Raw genomic sequence first — 23,163 nt, forward strand, 5'->3', positions numbered from 1 at the left:
AGCAGTTCTCAATTTTGCTTACATAGTAAAACCAACTGAAAAATTAAAAAACAAAACAAAACAAAAAACTGATGCCTATACCCATCTAAAACTAATTCGATCTGAACCTCTGGGGTAGGGCCAGGGATTGAATCATTCATGAAAGTGCCCCATGAAAGTCTAATGTGTAGCATAACTGGAGAATCACTGCTTTAGGACATTTTCTTTCACCTTCTCACATAATGAAAAGATGGCCAAATATATGTGCCCTTTGGGGCACTGGCATATGAACAAAGAAAGATATCACAAGGAAATAAAAACCCCAAGGGGCACACTGATACACAACTATTCATAGTGATATGGGGGCAGGGGTAATTTAGAAAGAAGTTGTGACCGTGGATTTGCAATGCACTGCAGGGTTAGTTCACAGGTTTGAAATAACAGAACTTGGGAAGGTGAGCAGCATGCTAATTTAATCCAAGTTTCTTTTCCACTGAATGACACCAACCAGAGTCTAGAGTCTAGAATGTTGGTGTATGGACTGATGTGCAATGTTTACCTGCTATAATGATTGTTACTCATTTTACACAGCTAAATTATTTACTACATTGATTAAATTGAGTGGCCCTATAAATAAGGCCCCCAGGAATGAAATGCCACAAGCATTTACCTGTCTACATCTAAAGCAAGACTACCAAAACACGCAAAAACAAAGGGCAATTTGAAACAAGATTTACACTTAAAATTACTCATCTGGCATAAATAGAAAGCATGATTATTTCTAAGTGTAAGTGAATAGACATGCCATGGAATCCTTTTCTGGAAGGACTTACAGATCTGGAACACTCTTTAGCTCTGAGTATACCGGGAAGGAACTTTAGAGCTCATTTTCACAGACAAAGCCACAGATGGTAAATAAAACGCTCATGTGTGAAACTGGGACTAATGTGTGATTATAAATTAAAAGGAATTTAAACAAACCCCAGACATCAGGACTGGGACTTTCAGGTAATCTTTGGTAAAAGTCAAACTTTTAAAAACTATCAATTTGATTTGAATATAGACATGTTAACTATGTAGACTTAGGTACCAGCCTCCCAGTCCTCCATTAGGAACCAGCACCCTAGGGAGCGTCTGAGCAGCTCTTCTCAAGGTGCTACAGACCAGCATTGGCAGACTGGGAACTGCTCAGACAAGCACAAGGATTTAAAAAACAAACAAACAAAAAATGATAAAATCTAAAGTCCTCGTTAGCTGATTCACTTTGTTATAAAGCAGAAACAAACACACCATTATAAAGCAATTATATGCCAATAAAGATGTTAAAAAAAAATCTAAAGTCCTGGTGAGATGCTCAGGTGATCCTTCTCCTCCACTCTAAGTCTTCCAGAAGACATCTAGAAAATAACCTGAAAAATAATAAAAAGGATAGGACTATGAATATAATCACTCAGGATAGTAGAAACCAGGCGCTAAGGATACGAGGGCATCAAGGAACTAGCAGGAACACGAGGAAATTTGGAAATAATTTTGGTCTTTAGTTACAGTCTTCAATATTTTACATATATACATGTATTTTAACACGTTTTAAATATTTTAATATATGTTACAGATATATGTTATATATATTTATTAAACTTCACAGAAATGCAGAACGGAGACACAGAGCCCATTTAAAGGCAGACAATCACAAAGGGAAATTAATTCTGGAGCAGAGTTTAAGCCTTTCCTCCTGTGACCTGTCCCTGTGGCACACTCTCTCCTCTGCACCATCTCTGGGGCCCTGTAAGGGAGGCAAGGTCTCACTGCTTCCGAGAGCTGTGCTTGCAGAGACAGGGGCTGTGACTTAGAGCTGCGAAGGGAACAGAAACTGGTCCCTGTGTGGCTTTGGCCACCCTGTCCGTCTCACCCAGCCCCCGATCCTGATGGGCTTGGGGCTCAGCAGCCCAGAATTGAAGCGTGTGTGTGTGCAGACACTGAGAAAGGGATCAGCCAACCCAAAAGGGAAGAGACCCCAGGTGGGGGAATCTGTTTAATCCTGCAGACAGGGCAGGCTTAAACTCACCATCAGCCGCGAAGTCTCTTAGGCCTTCCTGGGGTTCAGCGGAACATCTGGGTCTTCACTTCCTCTGCGCACTGCATGCTCTCGCTTCTCCTGGGTCCCAGTGCAATCGGGCTTTCCAGGGAGTGTTCCTGCGTCCCGCGCACTCTCTCTCCTGGGCTCTGACCCTCTCTCTTGGGATAATCCCAGTCTGAATTCTTCAGCTGCCCCCGACTCCTGCCCCTCCTCACGGACTCCACCTCCTGTGTGGGTTTAGCTTCCCCTTCCCCTTGAGCCGGCCCTGGCGGTGGGGCCCTCCCTTCCAGGTCAGAAGGTTGCCCTGGAACCTCGACCTCAGTCTCCGTCTCCCAAGTCACTGTCGCCTCCTCCCCGCTCAGCGCTGTTTCCTCTACAGCCACCTTGTGTGCAGCTGCCATTTCTCCTCGTGTCTCATCCACTCTGTGCCAGTTTTCCTCCCCAGCCACATCTGAGAGGGAGGAGGCTTCATGCGCTTCTGTTTGCCCCCCAGCTGTCTTTGAACCTGTCAATGCCTCCTGCTCTGCGACTGGTTCTGTCCCTCCTCCTCCTTGGTGGCGACCTTCCCCAGCTACAACCACGCCCCGCGAGCCCCTGTCTCCCTCGGTGTCCCCGTTCTTCATCAGCCCTACCCCCAGAGTGCACTCTTCATCCACCTCCTCCTCTGGGTCCTCATCCACCACTTCTTCACTCAATTTTCCTGCCATGGTGGAGTCTTCCTCGGGAACATCTTCTTGGATCCTGGCTGGGACAGCCACTCCCTGTGGCCCCTGTAAAGGCCCTTCTTTATCCCTCCCCTCCCAGCCCATCAGGCTGCCTTGATGTTTGGCTGCATGCTCCCGGGCCTCGCCGGCAGCCCCGGGTGTCTGTGCCTTCCCCGAGGGCTCGCTTTCGGGGGCTCCTGACATCGCCCCTCCTGCAGGGCTCGGGCCCTCGTCCTGCTGTGCGGGGGCCATGTTCTCCCCGAGGCGCAGCCCTGCTCTGCCTCTGGGCCCTGCGTCTCCAGCTTCTCTCGGTCTTTCTCCTCCTTCTTTCCCCCAAACCGTTATGTTTTCCAGGGAATTTTCAAATCCAGGGGATGCTTCAGACATGGTCACCTCTCGCTCTCTCAGTGGATCCTCTCCTTGCGGCCCTGCGTCTTCAGTCAGTTCAGACGCCCGCACGGCTGCTTCATCCTCAGCACCGTGCCCCATGTCATTTTGGGGGGCTTGTGTCTCTTCCTCGGGTCTTACTTCCTTCATGAGTTCCCTCTCTTCCTCTTTCAACTTTTGCTCTTCTTCTAAAGGGTCTTCATCCTGAAGCGCCTTTGTCCTTGTCACCGCTTCCCTCTCAGATCCGGTTTCCCCCACAGGTGTCTTTGGCCTCTCAGCTTTCCTTCTCTCGCGTGCTGCATCTGACTCCTCAGGTGACATTTCTTTCCTGTCATCTTCCTTCTTAGACTCTGACTCTATTTCAACCTCCTCCCTTTCCACAGGGTCCTTACGAAGTTCTTCAAGGCTGTCCTCCAAAACCCCCGTCCGAGTTGCCTGGGCCTTCACAGAAGTCCAGGAGCTCAAGGGCGTTTCCCTTTCCAGAACTGCCACCCTCTCCTTGGCTGGCGCCTCTCCCCGCCGGATGGCCTCTTCTACACCCTCCTCTCTCTCGGGTGTAGCTTCTCCGGGTCCCACGTCCTCTAGGTCTGTGGATGCTTCCCCCTCACTGTCCTCCACACCTGGCTTTGCAGACCCGGCCTCGCTCACAGCCGCTCCCTCAGACCCTCCCTTCTCCGGCCTCGCCGCCTCTCTCAGGGCCGCTGCCTCCTGAGCACTCTCTGACTTCAGGGCTGCTGCCTGGCTTGTAAGCACCGCCTTCTCCTCACCCTGCTCCTCGTCAGAAGCCACCGTCTCCGTCTCCAGCACCGTTTGCTCCAAGGCCTGCTCCTCAGAAGCCTCGCCTTCATTCAGACCTCCAGAATCTCTTTCTGCTTCTCGTCCTCTGGGGTCTAACCCCTCTTTTTGTTGCCTTCTATCCCCTTCTGCTTCTGCCTCTGCCCCACTTACTACGCCCTGAGGGATCTTTCTTTCCTCTGTAAACTGTCCTACTATTGCCGGCTGCTCTACTGTTGGCTTCCACTGCCCCAAGGGAACCTCATTAACCCCTGCTTTTCCCCACGGTGCTGCATCCCCTTTTTCTTCTGTGTCAGCATCCCTATGTTGGGGACCTTCATCTTCATCCACTGCTTCTTTCTTCTCCAGTGTATGCTCTTCTGATGCAACTTCCTTGGATTCCTTGTTTGAGCTGAGTGCTGCCCTTTCCTCCACCACTAAATTCCTATTCGGTGCTATAAGATAAGGTTAGAAATCAAGGTTACTTTAATCAAAATGCAGGGAGGAGATATTAGAAATCTTAGATATATAAGAGATATTTATATTTATATATAATATCAAGGGGCTACTTATATTATCTATACGACATTTTCTTGGTTCTAGGATGCCATTGACTATAACATGTACCATGATTTAACAATGGTTTTTCGTGATGAAAAGAAATAGTATCAGATTTAATGGGCACATTGGTATTAAAGGAAAACTGAACATCAGAAATGTTGAAAACAAACAAAAAGTCCATGTCTTAAAATAATAAAATCTCTCTCTTTCTCTCTCTCTGTCACACACACACACACACACACACACACACACACACACACACACACACACATATCCCACTTTCATTTGAAATATCAGGACTTGCAGAAAGAATTATGCAACAAGGAAAATAGTGAGGACTTTTAATCTTAAGAATCATTGTTCCCTATAGCACCTTAATCTTAAGAATCATTGTTCCCTATAGCACCATAATATGCCTGATAGCTTATGTTTCTTGTACTTATATGGGCATTTAGCAACAGAATCATAATACAATGTGAGCTGATAATTATCCCATACATTACTCCCATTAAAGCTACTATATCTAGATATAGTCATCAAATAACTTTGTAGTTCAAGGTAAGACTTTTTGCTAAAGACACAAATTTGTATTATAGGTCAGAATACCTCCCATCTACATTCAGAAACTGATTTGCCTTTGGCAAAACAGGATCACAGAGCAAGACAGGGCTTTTTAGTATGGGACAATTTTCAACATAAATAACCTACTTGAAGTATTTCATAATTTCATCCATAATTTCCTGCAAATCTGGGTGTTCTAGCTTTCATACTTCAATAAATACAAGTTCAATATGTTTTTCAGAAGGCTTCAAATAGATTTCTTATTATTTAGCAAATACATGTATTTCTGTTGCAATGATCCATGCAAAATAAATAAAGGCATTTCAGGCCAAATACCCAAAGCATTTAAATTTTCCAACTGAAGAATAATACTTAGGGAGATAGCTTCTAAAATGGTCACTTCAATGCTTTCTATCAATCTAATCCTTTTCATTTGTAAAACACACTGGACTAGGTGCTATAAAATAAGTTATAAAACCAGGGTGTCAACCTCCAAATTATATAAATATATAAAGTAGGCAAGTGTGTCTTCCTCACATTCTTTTTCTATCGCTTGCCATTTTGGATAGCCATCTCACCCCCACCCCATCACCAACAATCTCCCCAGAAACCTAATGCCCTAATCTTACTCACTTCATCCCTATTCTGATACCCCATCTGGGAATGTCTTATAACTCCAGTTCCTCTCCTGACACCACATCTGGCTGTCCTTTTGCCTTCCCTTGGCCTCTTGCCAGCTATTAAAATAAAATTTTTTGAAGTAAGAAAATAACAGCACATATTACATTTCCCTTAAAAATGTATTTGGGGGCTTCCCTGGTGGCGCAGTGGTTGAGAGTCCACCTGCTAATGCACAGGACATGGGTTCGTGCCCTGGTCCAGGAAGATCTAACATGCCACGGAGCAGCTGGGCCCATGAGCCATGGCCGCTGAGCCTGCATGTCCAGAGCCTGTGCTCCGCAACAAGAGAGGTCACAATGGTGAGAGGCCCGTGTACCACAAAAAAAAAAAAAAAAAAAAATGTGTTTGGAAGGTAACTTTATTCAAATGAGTAACATAGAAACTTCAGGTCTATCAGCAGGGATGGTGTTGACTTTTATAGGGGGTCCTCAGCATACCACAGCAGTTATTTACTAAATATAGAACCAAATGCTCACTCAGAGAACATGTAGCCAATTCACTTGAAAGAATACGTTTGTTTTATTTTGTTACAGATTATTACTGGATTCAAAACAAGTGAAAAACATGAGGAACAACAATGTGTCAAGTCCCTTTAGTAGTATATGTGTTGTTATTCAAATTCCTGCATGAAAGTATATTAAAAAGTTGTCAGAGGAATCAGGCTCCCTGACTTCAGACTATACTACAGAGCTACAGTAATCAAGACAGTATGGTACTGGCACAAAAACAGAAATATAGATCAATGCAACAAGATAGAAAGCCCAGAGATAAACCCACGCACATATGGTCACCTTATCTTTGATAAAGGAGGCAAGAATATACAATGGAGAAAAGACAGCCTCTTCAATAAGTGGTGCTGGGAAAACTGGACAGCTACATGTAAATGAATCAAATTAGAACACTCCCTAACATCATACACAAAAATAAACTCAAAATGGATTAAAGACCTAAATGTAAGTCCAGACACTATAAAACTCTTAGAGGAAAACATAGGAAGAACACTCTATGACATAAATCACAGCAAGATCTTTTTGGACCCACCTCTTAGAGAAATGGAAATAAAAACAAAAATAAACAAATGGGATCTAATGAAACTTCAAAGCTTTTGCACAGCAAAGGAAACCATAAACAAGATGAAAAGACAACCCTCAGAATGAGAGAAAATATTTGCAATGAAGCAACTGACAAAGGATTAATCTCTGAAATTTACAAGCAGCTCATGGAGCTCAATATCACAAAAACAAACAACCCAATCCAAAAATGGCAGAAGACCTAAATAGACATTCCTCCAAAGAAGATATAGAGATTGCCAACAAACACATGAAAGAAAGCTCAACATCACTAACCATTAGAGAAATGTAAATAAAAACTACAATGAGGTATCACCTCACACCAGTCAGAATGGCCATCATCAAAAAATCTACAAACAGTAAATGCTGGAGAGAGTGTGGAGAAAAGGGAACCCTCTTTCCCTGTTGGTGGGAGTGTAAATTGATACAGCCAGTATGGAGAACAGTATGGAGGTTCCTCAAAAAACTAAAAATTGAACCACCATACAACCAAGCAATCCCACTACTGGGCATATACCCTGAGAAAACCATAATTCAAAAAGAGTCATGTACCACAATGTTCAGTGGAGCTCTATTTACAATAGCCAGGAAATGGAAGCAACCTAAGTGTCCATTGACAGATGACTGCATAAAGAAGATGTGGCACATATATACAATGGAATATTAGCCATAAAAAGAAATGAAATTGAGTTATTTGTAGTGAGGTAGACGGACCTAGAGTCTGTCATACAGAGTGAAGTAAGTCAGAAAGAGAAAAACAAATACCGTATGCTAACACATATATGTGGAATCTAAAAAATAATTTTAAAAAATGGTTCTGAAGAACCTAGGGCCAGGACAGGAATAAAGACGCGTCGTAGAGAATGGACTTGAGGACACGGGGAGGGGGAAGGGTAAGCTGGGATGAAGTGAGAAAGTGGCATTGACATATATACACTACCAAATGTAAAACAGATAGCTAGTGGGAAGTAGCAGCATAGTACAGGGAGATCAGCTTGGTGCTTTGTGTCCACCTAGAGGCGTGGGATGGGGAGGGTGTGAGGGAGACACCAGAGGGAGGGGATATGAGGATATATTTACATGTATAGCTGAATCACTTTGTTATACAGCAGAAACTAACACACCATTGCACAGCAATTATACTCTAATAAAGATGTTTAAAAAAAGTCAGTTATGAAAAATATTTAAAGAAAGTCCTCTGTTTTGCTAAGCTGGCCTCTAAGTTTATGGAATTAAAGAACATTCAGGAATACAGGGTAATAAAATTGCCTAGCCACCATGTAATAATATACTATGCCTAAATTCTAGGAGAGAAAGTGCTAATGGCATCCAGCTGAGCTATTACATGCGCACACACACACACACACACACACACACAGGGGAGTCAGATGTGACATTTCTGAAGCAAGGGAAAAAGAGTAATTGAAGCCCTTCTAAGAAATATCAGTACAAAAATATGACATGTTCTTGATAGCAACCTCATGGCTTTTTGGGGAAAAAAATAACGAATATAAGAAAGTGAGCAATGTACACAAACAAGGGAAATCTGATTTAGTGGCTGAGTGTGTACTTGGGAGTCAGGCAGACATGGGTGAGAATGCCAGCTCTGCCACATAGTTGTACGAACTTGGGAAATAACACTTCTCTAAGCCTTCATTCTCTTATCCATAAAACGGGAATAGCAACACTTGACTCACAGAATCCTTGTGAGAGTAAACCATAAAATGCTTAGCACAGTGCCTGACACACAGGAAGCCCTAACAAACCTTCCTTACACACTCCCCTCCCACTGTGTATAATGTATGATATTTTCTTGCTTGAATTGGATTTAATAGACAACAACTACTCTACCTGCCTTGCAGAAGTTTGGGGAGGTACACTGGAACTCCTCTGGTTGAACGCCCACCACGAAAGATTTGGATTCTCGAAGCTCAGTGTCCTTCTGCAACTCAGTCCACTGCAAGTTCAAGTGTCACCTGGTCCTCTCCACATTGCCCCGGGGGAACGGGAGCTCAGGGAACCAGCACAAGTGCAAATTGTCTGGCTGCTTCTATTTGTTGTGAGTAATAAAGTCCTTTTCCTCTGACCCAGGAGTCTTGTATGCAACTGTGGCTGGCTGACTTATTTACTTGATAATAGAGTGAAATCTCAAATACCTCCCAGCGCTTGATGCCTGTTATTAAAAATTGGAGGTGGGGGTAATGTGACCATATGAGGAATAAAATGAATCACCCTCCTCCGGCTAACTGCCACACACACATACATGTATTCAAATCAGGGTGTTTTTTAAAAGTCATCCACTAAATATAGGGAAACCTGATTTCAAGGACACGGGCTGTTTGACCAGATATGTGTGAGTCATGGTCTGTTGAGTCACTCTAATGTGCACTCTTGCAGCTGGAGTACTCAATCACCAAGAGCCAGGTCATTTGCTGATGGCAATGAATACTTCCCGAATTTTAAAAAATAAGGAGTTCAAGTAAATCGTCATGAAATGTGCCTGGGCTCTTCATGTCTCCAATGGCTCAGTTAGGTATATCCACCTACCTGGTCAGCTGACTGGGAGGCAGGCTAAGAAATAAGACTGGTCTGAAAATCTCTACCAGTATTTTTCATTATCCGAAGTCCTTTTTAAAAAATTCTAAGCACCACTGTATTCAAAAAAGAATGACAACTTTCATATCTGTTGTCAGCTCCAAAGCTCCCCTTAACGCCTCCACCTCCTGCCATCATATTCACTAGTTGAAAAGAAAATAAAGGTGGTAGAAGGAGGAAACAAGGATAGGAAGATGAAAGATGGAAACAGCACTGTCTTTTGCAGAGGATTTCTGAAGGTCTTTCCTAGGTAATGATGTGCCCTTACCTGCACCTGTGTCAATCTCCACCTTCCTTGAGTGCTTCTCTCCTCTGTCTGCACTGCTAACACCAGACTCAGAGTCATAGTGGCAGTGGAAGCCAGGACCCACATCTTCAGCTACTACCTGTCCAACTGATTGGAGACCATATAAAATATCAGAAGGTGTTAAAAACAGGTCATGGGAACATTGTAAGTGGAACAGCAGCAAGTGGGATTAATTTAAAAGCATTCACATTAAAATATGACTCTGTTGTTAACATTCATTAAGATTAAACAGAGTTCAAGCTATGATTTCAAAAAGAAAACACAATAGAAGATCATGAAGTAAAGAAATCCATGCAAAGAAATACTTGCATTAGAAAAAAAAGGGCAACAGCCAGAAACAGTGATGGATTTGCCAAATACACATGCAATGAGATGACTGGAAAGGAGTTTAGTTGCCTTTTGCTTTTTAGAAACATGTCATGGCTTTTATAATCCGAATCATCACTGTTCTATTAGATTTCTAAAACTACCAGAACTGACTATACTATAAGCATTTCATCCATTAGTAGATTTTAGTGATTTGACCCCAATACTCATTCTATGTGAACAGAGCAAAAAAGCTATTGCATGATTCCTATAAATTTGACAGTAAAAGCTGTTGTAGAGATTCCTGTTATCTGCAGCTGATTACTAGCACTGAACTTTAGGAACACAAAGACCTAAGAAGTTCAAGTTCCATACTAACTGTGTCAGCTTGGGTAAGTTCTTCGGCCTAAGCCTAAACCTCAGTTTACCCATCTGTCAAAAAGAGATATCTACTCAGTGGTTATATTGGGAGGATTAAATGAAATAATACCTGTAGAACATGCTTATATTTCACTTATTAGCAAGTGCCTGAGCACCTGATAAATAATAGTAGATGATGAAATGATGGGCATGTCTATTATAAGTATTATTGCCTAACCTGATAATTCTCAACAACAATTTAATATCCATTAACTTTGTCTTTAGTGTCTGACTACATCCCTTGCCTATCATCTGATGACCTGTGTCTCTAAATTCCTGACATCTTTCATTATGCCACTTCCTGGTTAAAAAAAAGTTCACTCAAATAACACTAGATCTAGATTTGCCCTCCTAGATAAGAGCACAGTTTCTCCAAAATACCCTTTCCCCCCTCCCTCCCTCCCTTGCTCTCTATCTCTCACTTTCCTTCTCTACCTACCTTCTCTCTTCCTTTCTTGCTTTCTTTCCTCTCAGATATTCTGAGCAACTTGGTCCAAAGACTGTACTTCAAGAACAAACACAACTAGAATGTGGTCCCTTGCTCAGTTTAAGGTGGATTGCTAAGGAGCAGTTAGTTACTTACTGATCCTTCTGTGTTTGGAAACAAATAGTGAAATATCTGCCTCATGTGGCTTTTGGAGAAAAAATGGAATGACTTAACTATACTAATCTTAAGAGAACAAACATGGAAATGAAAAGGGGTGCATCACATAGTTCCAATGTATTCTCTTTAAAAAAAATTTTGAACATCAGTTTTCCACATTCATCCAATACACCAAATAAAAAATGCCTTTTACAGTAATTTAAAGATGACATCAACTCATGAAACTTAGGTTATAGTTGGATTTTTTAAAACCAAGTCAACCTTTAGATTAGTAACTTTATAACACAGTACCTATAAGTTAAATACCATCTTACCCACAGCACTGTATAACTAGAGAGTTTAAATAAATAGTGTTTTAGGTCTTTGTGTATAAATCTGCTTTGCTGACTAAGCAATAGAAATCCCAAGGATGGTAGGCAGGAGGGTGGGAGGAAGCCTGATTTGGTATCAATTACTGAAGCTTTGTTTCATCAGAGCCAACAGGACATCTAGCTTTCTCCCCCAAGTAGTCCACAAGCTAAAAAGAAATATGGTTTATTTTACAAATATTGAATCATTATGTTGTACACCTGAAATCAATATAATGCTGTATGTCAATTATACATCAATTGAAAATTTTTTCAATATGGTTTACAAAAATAATAATAATAATATACAATTAGCAGCTATTGAACCAAAAGACTATTCTAAGAAGCCAAACAATACTAGCATAATCTGAAAATTACAACTCACTCAGAATTGCCTGAAGCATGTAATCCTTCTGTCTCAGGACTGTAATCACCACTTGCCCATGTCAGCTGGCTTGCCCCTGGAGGGTTAGGCTTTGGAAGTCGATGAGAGCCTGGACAGTTAGGTGCTGCCTGCCTCAGATTCAGCAAGAATGGGACACTGGCCTGAGCATTAAGGATTTATTAGGTGTGAGATCAGAAAAGACCTCACTTGGTCATTTTTTTCTCAGATGTTCTTCTGAAACTGAAACTTAAAAGCAAGACCTTGGCCAGTGTCTAACTTTGACCATTTTCCACCTACAGTAAAGGAGGACTATGCATGCTGAGACTCCCATGCCAGCAACGTGACACATCACCCTGTTTCCTCTATCTATTTAGCCCTTCATCCCTCAAGGCTCTGCTCCTTCACCTTGTTATAAAGATGACAATTAAAAGCAAAGAGAGTTGTCAGTTCCCACAGCATTTGTAGCAAAATGGAAGAGGCTCAGAGAATTTCACAGAAAAATACTTTTTCCACTCAAATGATATAGGATATTTCAAGATGTTTTTAAAATACCAAAATATTCTTGCATTCCAATGTGAGCTTTTTTTATTATGAAAACAAACATATTTAACAATAATATATACATTGTACTTTCCCAAAATATGAAAATAGTACATATTCACTACTTAAAGCTTGAAACAATAAAAAGTACAGAGAAGAAACCAAAAATATCCTAGTTTCACCACTCAGAAACAAATACTAGTTAACATTTTGCCAGATTTCCAAGTATTTTTTACTCTTACTTAGATGACATTTTGTATCCCATTTTATTTATTTAGCAATATATTGTGACTATATCCACATATCATTAAATAAGAACTATTCTTCAATAACTGCACAGAATATTCTAATAAGGTTTTACTAAAATTTGGCTAACCAACTGTCTAGTGTTAAATATTGAATTATTTCCATTTTTGTGATTATAAAGCTACTTAAAATACTACTTATAATTACTTTATTATTTCTGGCTATTGCCTTAGGATAAATTGTTGGAATTGGAACTGCTGGGTCAAAGAGCATGATAATTTTTGTAAGCTTTTGATATATGTTTCTCTTTGTACTTCAAAAAAGGAGGTATCAATTAACAATTTCACCTATAATGATGAGAGGACTTATGTCCCTGTACTATTGCTGACAGTTCTCAATTTCCACCAATTCTTTCTAAATTTGATAATTTAGTTATTGAAAAGTGGTAGCAAGGATATGGTTTGCAATATTAGTAGGCAACCTTTCCAAATTCATTCCCTCTCCTCTGCTTGCTTTGAAACTACACAAATTGTTCCCATCTTAAAACATGCTAAGAAGAATAACTGACGCAGAAGAATGGATAAGTGATGTGGAAGATAAAATACTGGAAATAAATACCACACAGCACAATAAAGAAAAAAGAAAGAAAAGAATTGAGGACAATCTCAGAGACATTTGGGAAAACATTAAATGCACCTACATTAAAATTATAGGGGTCCCAGAAGAAGAAGAGAAAAAAAAAAGCAATTGAAAAAATATTTGAAGAGATTCTAGTTGACAACTTCTTTAATATGGGTAAGGAAATAGTCAATCAAGTCCAGGAAGTGCAGAGAGTCCCATGCAGGATAAATCCAAGGAGAAACACGCTAAGACACACATTAATCAAGCTATCAAAAATTAAATACAAAGAAAAAATATTAAAAGCAGCAAGGGAAAAGCAACAATTAACATACAAGGGAATCCCCATAACCATCTTTCAGCAGAAACTCTGCAAGCCAAAGGGGAGTGGCAGGACATATTTAAAGTGATGAAGGGGAAAAACCTACAACCAAGACTATCCAGCAAGGATCTCATTCAGATTCGATGGAGAAATGAGCACCTTTACAGAAAAGCAAAAGCTAAGAGAATTCAGAACCACCAAACCAGCTCTACAACAAATGTGAAAGGAACTTCTATAGGCAAGAAACACAGAGAAGAAAAAGACTTACAATGACAAACCCAAAACAATTAAGAAAATGGTAATAGGAAAAAACATATCGATAATTACCTTAAATGTAAATGGATTAAATGCTCTAACCAGAAGACATACACTGGCTGAATGGACACAAAAACAAGACCCGTATATAGGCTGTCTACAGGAGACCCACTTCAGACCTAGGGACACATACAGACTGAAAGTGAGGGGATGGAAAAAGATATTCCATGCAAATGGAAATCAGAAGAAAGCTGGAGTAGCAATTCTCATATCAGACAAAATGGACTTTAAAATAAAGACTATTACAAGAGACAAAGAAGGACACTACAGAATGATCAAGGAATCAACCTAAGAAGAAGATATAAAAATTGTAAATATTTATGCACCCAACATAGGAGTACCTCAATACATAAGGCAAATACTAACAGCCATAAAAGGGGAAACTGACAGTAACATGATCATAGTAGGGGACTTTAACACCCCACTTTCACCAATAGACATATCATGCAAAATGAAAATAAAAAAGGAAACACAAGCTTTAAATGATACATTAAACAAGATGGGCTTAATTGATATTTATAGGACATTCCATCCAAAAACAACAGAATACACTTTCTTCTCAAATGCTCATGGAACATTCTCCAGGATAGATCATATCTTGGGTCACTAATCAAGCTTTGGTAAATTTAAGAATATTGAAATCATATCAAGTATCTTTTCTGACCACAACGCTATGAGACTAGATATCAATTACAGGAAAAAGTCTGTAAGAAATACAAACTCATGGAAGCTAAACAACACACTACTTAATAACCAACAGATCACTGAATAAATCAAAGAGGAAATCAAAAACTACCTAGAAACAAATAACAATGAAAACACGATGACCCAAAACCTATGGGATGAAGCAAAAGCAGTTCTAAGAGGGAAGTTTATACCAATACAATCTTACCTTAAGAAACAAAAAACATCTCAAATAAACAACTTAACCTTACACCTAAAGCAATTAGAGAAAGAAGAACAAAAAACCCCCAAAGCTAGCAGAAGGAAAGAAATCATAAAGATCAGATCAGAAATAAATGAAAAAGGAATAAAGGAAACAATAGCAAAGATCAATAAAACTAACAGCTGGTTCTTGAAAAGATAAACAAAATTGATAAACCATTAGCCAGACTCATCAAGAAAAAAAGGGAGAAAATTCAAATCATTAGAATTAGAAATGAAAAAGGAGAAGTAACAATTGACACTGAAGAAATACACAGGATCATAACAGATTACTACAAACAACTATATGCCAATAAAATGGACAACCTGGAAGAAATGGACACATTCTTAGAAAAGCACAACCTTCCAAGACTGAACCAGGAAGAAACAGAAAATAAAAACAGACCAATCACAAGCACTGAAATTGAAACTGTGATTTAAAATCTTGCAACAAACAAAAACCTAGGACCAGATGGCTTCACAGGCGAATTCTATCAAACATTTAGAGAAGAGCTAACACATATCCTTCTCAAACTCTTCCAAAATATAGCAGAAGGGGGCTTCCCTGGTGGCATAGTGGTTGAGAGTCCACCTGTCGATGCAGGGGACACGGGTTTGTGACCCAGTCTGGGAAGATCCCACATGCCCTGGAGTGGCTGGACCCGTGAGCCATGGCCGCTGAGCCTGTGCGTCCAGAGCCTGTGCTTCACAACGGGAGAGGCCACAACAGTGAGAGGCCCGTGTAAGGCAAAATATATATATATATATATATATATATATATATATATATATATATATATATATATGTATATAGCAGAGGGAGGAACACCCCCAAACTCATGCTACAAGGCCACCATCACCTTGATACCAAAACCAGACAAAGATGTCACAAAAAAAGAAAACTACAGGCCAATATCACTGATGAACATAGATGCAGAAATCCTCAACAAAATACTACCAAACAGAATCCAACAGCACATTAAAAGGATCATACACCATGATCAAGTGGGGTTTATCCCAGGAATGCAAGGATTCTTCAGTATACACAAATCAATCAATGTGATAAACCATATTAACTAATTGAAGGAGAAAAACCATATGATCATCTCAATAGATGCAGGAAAAGCTTTTGACAAAATTCAACACCCATTTATGAAAAAAACCCTCCAGAAAGTAGGCATAAAGGGAACTTACCTCAACATAATAAAGACCATATATGACAAACCCACAACCAACATCATTCTCAATGGTGAAAAACTGAAACCATGTCCACTAAGATCAGGAACCAGACAAGGCTGACCACTCTTACCACTATTATTCAACATAGTTTTGGAAGTTTTAGCCACAGCAATCAGAGAAGAAAAAGAAATAAAAGGAATCCAAATTGGAAAAGAAGAAGTAAAGTTGTCACTGTTTGCAGATGACATGATCCTATACATAGAGAATCCTAAAGATGCTACCAGAAAACTACAAGAGCTAATCAATGAATTTGTTAAAGTAGCAGGATATAAAATTAATGCACAGAAATCTCTTGCATTCCTATACACTAATGATGAAAAATCTGAAAGAGAAATTAAGGAAACACTCCCATTTACCACTGCAACAAAAAGAATAAAATATCTAGGAATAAACCTACCAAAGGAGACAAAAGACCTGTATGCAGAAAACTATAAGACACTGATGAAAGAAATTAAAGATGGTACAAACAGATGCAGAGATATACCATGCTCTTAGATTGGAAGAATCAACATTGTGGAAATGAATATACTACCCAAAGCAATCTACAGATTCAATGCAATGCCTATCAAACTACCAATGGCATTCTTTACAGAACTAGAACAAAAAATTTCACAATTTGCATGGAAATACAAAAGACCCCAAATAGCCAAAGCAATCTTGAGAAAGAAAAACAGAGCTGGAGGAATCAGGCTCTCAGACTCCAGCCTATACTACAAAGCCTGAGTAATCAAGACAGCATGGTACTGGCACAAAAACAGAAATATAGATCAATCGAACAAGATAGAAAGCCCAGAGACACACCCATGCACATATGGTCACCTTATCTTTGATAAAGGAGGCAAGAATATACAATGGACAACAGACAGCCTCTTCAATAAGTGGTACTGGGAAAACTGGACAGCTACATGTAAAAGAATGAAATTAGAACACTCCCTTACAAACACCATACACAAAAATAAACTCAAAATGGATTAAAGACCTAAGTGTAAGGCCAGACACTATAAAGCTTTTAGAGTAAAGCATAGGCAGAACACTCCATGACAGAAATCATAGCAAGATCCTTTGGACCCACCTCCTAGAGAAATGGAAATAAAAACAGAAATAAACAAATGGAACCTAATGAAACTTAAAAGCTTTTGCACAGCAAAGGAAACCATAAACAAGACGAACAGACAACTCTCAGAATGGGAGAAAATATTTGCAAATGAAGCAACTGACAAAGGATTAATCTCCAAAATATACAAGCAGCTCATGCAGCTCAATATCAAAAAATCAAACAACACAATCCAAGAATGGGCAGAAGACCTAAATAGACATTTCTCCAAAGAAGATATAGAGATTGCCAACAAACACATGAAAGGATGCTCAACATCACTAATCATTAGAGAAATGCAAATCAAAACTACAATGAGGTATCAACTCACACTGGTCAGAATGGCCATCATCAAAAAATGTACAAACAATACATGCTGGAGAGGTTGTGGAGAAAAGGGAACCCTTTTGCACTGTTGGTGGGAATGTAAATTGATACAGCCGGTATGGGGAGCAGTATGGAGGTTCCTCAAAAAGCTAAAAATTGAGCTACCATACAACCAAGCAATCCCACTACTGGGCCTATACACTGAGAAAACCATAATTCAAAAAGAGTCATGTACCACAAGGTTCATTGGAGCTCTATTTACAATAGCTAGGACATGGAATCAACCTAAGTGTCCATTGATTGATGAATGGATAAAGAAGATGTGGCACATATATACAATGGAATATTACTCAGCCATAAAAATAAACGAAATTGAGTTATTTGTAGTGAGGTGGATGGACAGAGACTGTCATACAGAATGAAATAAGTCAGAAAGAGAAAAACCAATACCGTATGCTAACACATATATATGGAATCTAAAAAAAAATAAATGGCTCTGAAGAACCTAGGGGCAGGACAGGAATAAACACACTGACATAGAGAATGGACTTCAGGACATGGGGAGGAGGAAGGGTAAGCTGGCATGAAGTAAGAGAGTAGCATGAACCTATATACACTACCAAAGGTAAAACATATTGCTAGTGGGAAGCAGCTGCATAGCACAGGGAGATCACCTCAGTGCTTTGTGTCCACCTAGAGGGGTTGGAGGGAGACGCAAGAGGGAGAAGATATGGGGATATATGTATATGTATAGCTGATTCACTTTGTTATACAGTAGAAACTAACCCACCATTGTAGAGCAATTATACTCCAATAAGTATGTTTTTTAAAAATGCTAAGTATCTTGAGCAATTCTATATCAGAAGAAAGTTTTGCCAAGAACTTTTCATTTGAATTTTAAGAACATAAGAAGGCCATAAAAGCTGAGTAAATATGTATGCAGGTTTATTCCAATTTCCCAGTCACCTTGAAAACTATGCGTGTTCTTTGATCATTCTTTGTGTAGCCAATCAATTATCTTCCCAACAACTCACTATGACAAAATTCATGACTTACATCATCTACCTATACAGTAAAGATGTTCCTGTGTTACCTTTGTCATTGAAACATTGCTCACAAAAATCCAGGATTAATCACAGCTCAAGACCACAGCTGTTCGAAGATAACATACTCAGAAAGCTAAATTCTATCCTCCATACAGTAGCAAGAATCTTTTCAAAACTTTCAGCTCATGTCATTTGTATGCACTAATTTTTCCAATGGCTTCAGAATAAACTCCTCTCAATGGCCTATAAGTTTTTCTCTCTGACCTCATTTCCTCCAGTCTCTGGCTTGTCCATTCTGCTCCTGTCACACTGACCTCCTTCCAAATTCTTCACTCAACAACGATGCTCCCAATTTAGACTCTGTGTATTTGCTGGGTCTTCTGCTTCCCATGCTCCTTCTTCACATGACAGAGTGGCTCACCCCCGCACCTCATTCTGGTCTTTGCTCAAATGTCCACTCACTGAGAGAGGACAGCCCTAAAAAAATACTTCGCCTTCCTCAAACCATCACTCTATGTCCTTACCTTGACTTTCTTTTCTGCTAGTACTTAACCCAGATGCCCCATTACATGTTTATCTTTCACTTGTTAGGCACATCTCCTCCTTGAATATAAACTCCCATATAGGGAAGGACTTCGTTATGTTCACACCAGGAACAGTGTGGCATAAAGCAGATACCTAACAAATATTTCAGAAGAAATCTATTGAAACAAACAGCTATATACTTTCACAATTCATTCAGAAATTGTATTTAGACTGCAACTCATAACACGTGATTTTCTTGTTCTTTCATCAAGACCATTCTATCCTGCCTATGTGATGATAAAATTGCATTTTACTTTAGTTCTAACAATTTTTAGGTCTATATTACCTGGCCAAGCACTATGACTTCTGCTGATTCATGTATAAAAGTATAAAATGCCTACTTCTACATACATTTTACTTTATACTATATAATACTTTATTCTTAATATATTATTTATATTCATAATGTATAAATTATATTAACTTCACAAATCTACATGAATTATTCCATCATTAGAACACCATGTGTCACAATGCATTAAGACAGCTTAAACTAAAAATAACAGAGAAAAATAAACACACGAAAATAACACTATGCCCTATAATACTGAATTAACTCTCAAGGGCACTATCTCATTGTAGCTAGCAATTATAATCTTTTACTTTATCCACTTCACTGCATATGACATATCTTTTATATAAATTCACCTGATTTGTTGGTGGACTGGACAAAGCCCAATTAAGTGTGACATATTATAAAATAGTAGAAGGAAGTTATCGTTTTATGTTATCAACCTGAAAGGTAAGAAGGCATTGACTGTAGTACTTTACATATTTATACATTGCTATGATCTTAAGTGAAAACAATTCAGATTAAGTTGTATTAACTTAGACAAAACAAAACAACATTAATTGTACGTCATTTTTTTAGCCCATAGACTTATTCTTAACATAATCACAATTTTTATTCTAGATCTAGTTGAAATTGATTAATTCAGTGCTATACAAAATGAGATAGAATCTTTTACATATTATCTCAGACCCCATTTCACTGCAATCTAAGGTTCTAATCAGGGAGCTAAATAAAATACACATGTTTCAATCTTCACCAGCCTTCTGATCTAACTCATATAAGCTGTGACCTAAATGACCTTCATTTCAAGCATATAACTTTGATTCTATCCCTCTCTCCCTCAGCCACCTAACTGAAGGCTTAATTAAGGAGGAAGAACCACTATAACCTCTTTGCTTGGCATCAATATCAATATAACTCACAATACATTCAAGACCTGGTTTACTTTATCTGAAATTTTCTTAAGAATATAAAGGCTTTTGAGAATATCTGTCACTTCCTTTAGTCTATTATTCTAAATATTTACAAATTTATTGCATCATTTCCTTGAGTTTATTTTAAAAACATTAGCACCCAGCTGTCATAATCTACTAATCCTTAGGTTTTGATACCATAATCCTTCTACATTGTTCTGAATATTTTACATGGTCTTTGTTTTATTTTGCTTATTAATATCTTATTTTCCACTGTACTTTATTCACTCTGCCTCTGGGCCTCCATAATCCAGAAATTTTGTTCTTTTGTGGAAGATGGACCATAGAACAAATCTACCAGTTCTTACACAGAAAGCAAGATATTTTTAAGAAAAGTTGCAAACTTATGATACTAAGGCAATACAGTGGCATAATATATACAGTAAATAAGAATAAAAGTACAGTTATATGTGCTGATATAAAGATATTCAGGATACAGTGTTAAGTGAAAAAAGCAAGTTGTAAAACAAAAATGTATCATGTTTCCATCTGTATATAAAAATAAGGTCTGTATATATATAATATATGAATGCACTTACATATGTGTGTATACAGAGAAAATTTTCTGGAATCATGCACACAAAAAAACTTATCCACAGTTATCTATCTCTCAGGAAAAAGAATAAAGGCCAGGGAAGGAAGCCTTTAGCTTTCATCTTATTCTCATCTGTTCTGTATTGTATAAACTTTTCAACCAATCTTTTCTAAGAAAACTTTTTTTTCAGAAACCTTAAAATGTCTATTACCTTTGATCCAGAAAGTAAACTTCTTGGAACCTAGCCTAAGAAAATAATTATTGATTTCAAATTATTATAGGTAATAAGATACTCCTAGTAGTAGTGAAAATAGGAAAAATAGGGAAATGTTTAAATTATGAAAAAACCACAGAATGGAATAATACACAGACATTAAACATATTCATGAAGATTACATAATAACATAAAAATACTTATGGTATAAGGTTAAGAATAAAAAACAAAATATAACATTTTATGGAAATATGAAAATATAACTTGTAAACTCTAACTTTAGAAATAAAAAGACTGACCATATGTTAAAGGTGATTTTTGTGTGTGATAAATCTATAGATAATTTTAAGACCGCTTTTTTCTATTTTCTAAATGTTATTTCATAAGCTGTTAATGAAAAATAAACACTGATAAAGAGATTTGGTACATATATTAGAGCATAAGAGAGATAAATAGTCATAAACGTTGCCATCTAGTGTTGAACCCACCTCAATGAAAAGATAATAACAAAATGTTTTAAAATTACAGATGTCATCAAGTCAAGAACACAGGTTTCCCATAAGAGTTGAGAAAAATAATAAACCTATACACTCTTCATTTCACAAATCCAGAGGGGGAAAAAAGACCCACTCTCTTCCAAGTGATATCCTAGCCGAATACTTCTGTTATTCTATCTGTCCCCTAATTTCAGCCTATATCATGTGCATCTTATTTTACAAAAAGTTGTCTACTTCCATAAATCCAGGTAAACAATCTAGTTTTCTGAAATGGAAATAAAAGAAATACTAGTAATAATGTCAGTGTTGCTACTGAACTTTAACATCCCTACCTTTTTGGTCAGCAGTTTGCCAAATTGTACAAATTTTCTACATTATACATTACATGTACCAGAATTGAATGACAAAATCCGAGATCAAAAATTTGAATTATTTTATAAAAGGGCTTCAAATGTATGTTAATAAGAATCTTTACTCACATATGGCAAAATCATTTTGAAAATGTTGGGGGTCTTAATGTTATAATTCTAAGGCAGAGGTTGGAAAACTTTTTCTGTAAAGGGCCAAACAGTGAATCCTTAGGGCTTCGTGGGCCATAGGGTCTCTGTTGCAACTAGTTAACTCTGCCCTTGTAGAGCAAAAACAGCCACTAAGAATATGTAAATAAATAAGTATGACTCTAGTCCAATAAAACTTTATTTTCCGGCACTGAAATATGAATTTAATATAATTTTCACATATCACATATTCTTCTTTTGATTTTTTTCCAACCATTTAAAAATGAAAGAAAAAAAAAACATTCTTCGCTCACAGGCAATACAAAAAGAAAAGGTGATAGGCCAGATTTGGCTTGTAGGCTGAAGTTTGTCAAACTGCTCATTCTAGAGTTTTTGTTTAACTTATTCCAAGGTTATATCCCTTGCTACTTCCTGCTGTTTGGCATGCTTAATCCTCCTCCATTCCACCTTCAAAATCTTATCTAACCTTTAAAGCCTTCCTCAAATATGTCCTTCACAAAAACTTTCAAGGTGACTTCATCAAATGAGTCTTCTCTTCTTTTGAAGCCCCATACCTTCTCTGGTTTTACATGTGACTACTGACCTTGTCCAGTTATTGGTGTGCCAAGCCTTCCTCTTAACATTTTATGGAAGGAACCCTGTCTTACACATTTCTTATTGACCACAGTGCATAGTAGAAGGTTAATGATAATGACTGAATGGAAAGATAACTATTCAACATACTTAATTCTTAGCTGTAGGCACCAGTGGTTTAATAACAGCTTTTAAGTTTCTAAAATACATGTTATAGACATTAAAAACATTCATAAGTTTTAAAATGCAGATGAATTTTAGTACTATTAAAATGTGACAACAAATTTTACCTTGGAGTCGAAAAGAATTCCCACCATGTTGGCAGGGTAGACAGATGGGAGAGATCAGGGAAAGGCCCGAGATACAAGTTACAGGGCACAGCGTACTATGTGAGAGCCAAATAGCTGCAGACACAACCGGCCATCCACAGGACACAACTCAATCCTTTAACTGTCCTCCTAAAGTTGAGAAAAGTATCAGACCTTCTATGTGTCTAAGGTACTGGGGCCTGATCACCTTAGGACACGCTTCAAGAGTTTCTATGTCA

The 23,163-nt window shown here is 38.5% G+C and overlaps 1 protein-coding gene across 1 annotated transcript in view; it reads right to left on the reverse strand.

The window, feature by feature from the left end:
* Positions 1 to 2,079: 2,079 nt before the first annotated feature.
* ERICH3 (glutamate rich 3) overlaps positions 2,080 to 23,163 on the reverse strand; it is an 81,235-nt gene continuing 60,151 nt past the window's right edge. The window contains exons 13-15 of the mRNA XM_060119571.1: positions 9,658 to 9,783; positions 3,872 to 4,376; positions 2,080 to 3,838 (exon numbers count right to left, since the gene is read on the reverse strand). Coding sequence (XP_059975554.1) covers positions 2,080 to 3,838; positions 3,872 to 4,376; positions 9,658 to 9,783 — 2,390 coding nt within the window. The remainder of the gene's footprint in view (positions 3,839 to 3,871; positions 4,377 to 9,657; positions 9,784 to 23,163) is intronic.

Source organism: Mesoplodon densirostris, chromosome 2 (assembly GCF_025265405.1).
Source record: "Mesoplodon densirostris isolate mMesDen1 chromosome 2, mMesDen1 primary haplotype, whole genome shotgun sequence".
Classification (NCBI taxonomy): Eukaryota; Metazoa; Chordata; class Mammalia; order Artiodactyla; family Ziphiidae; genus Mesoplodon; species Mesoplodon densirostris.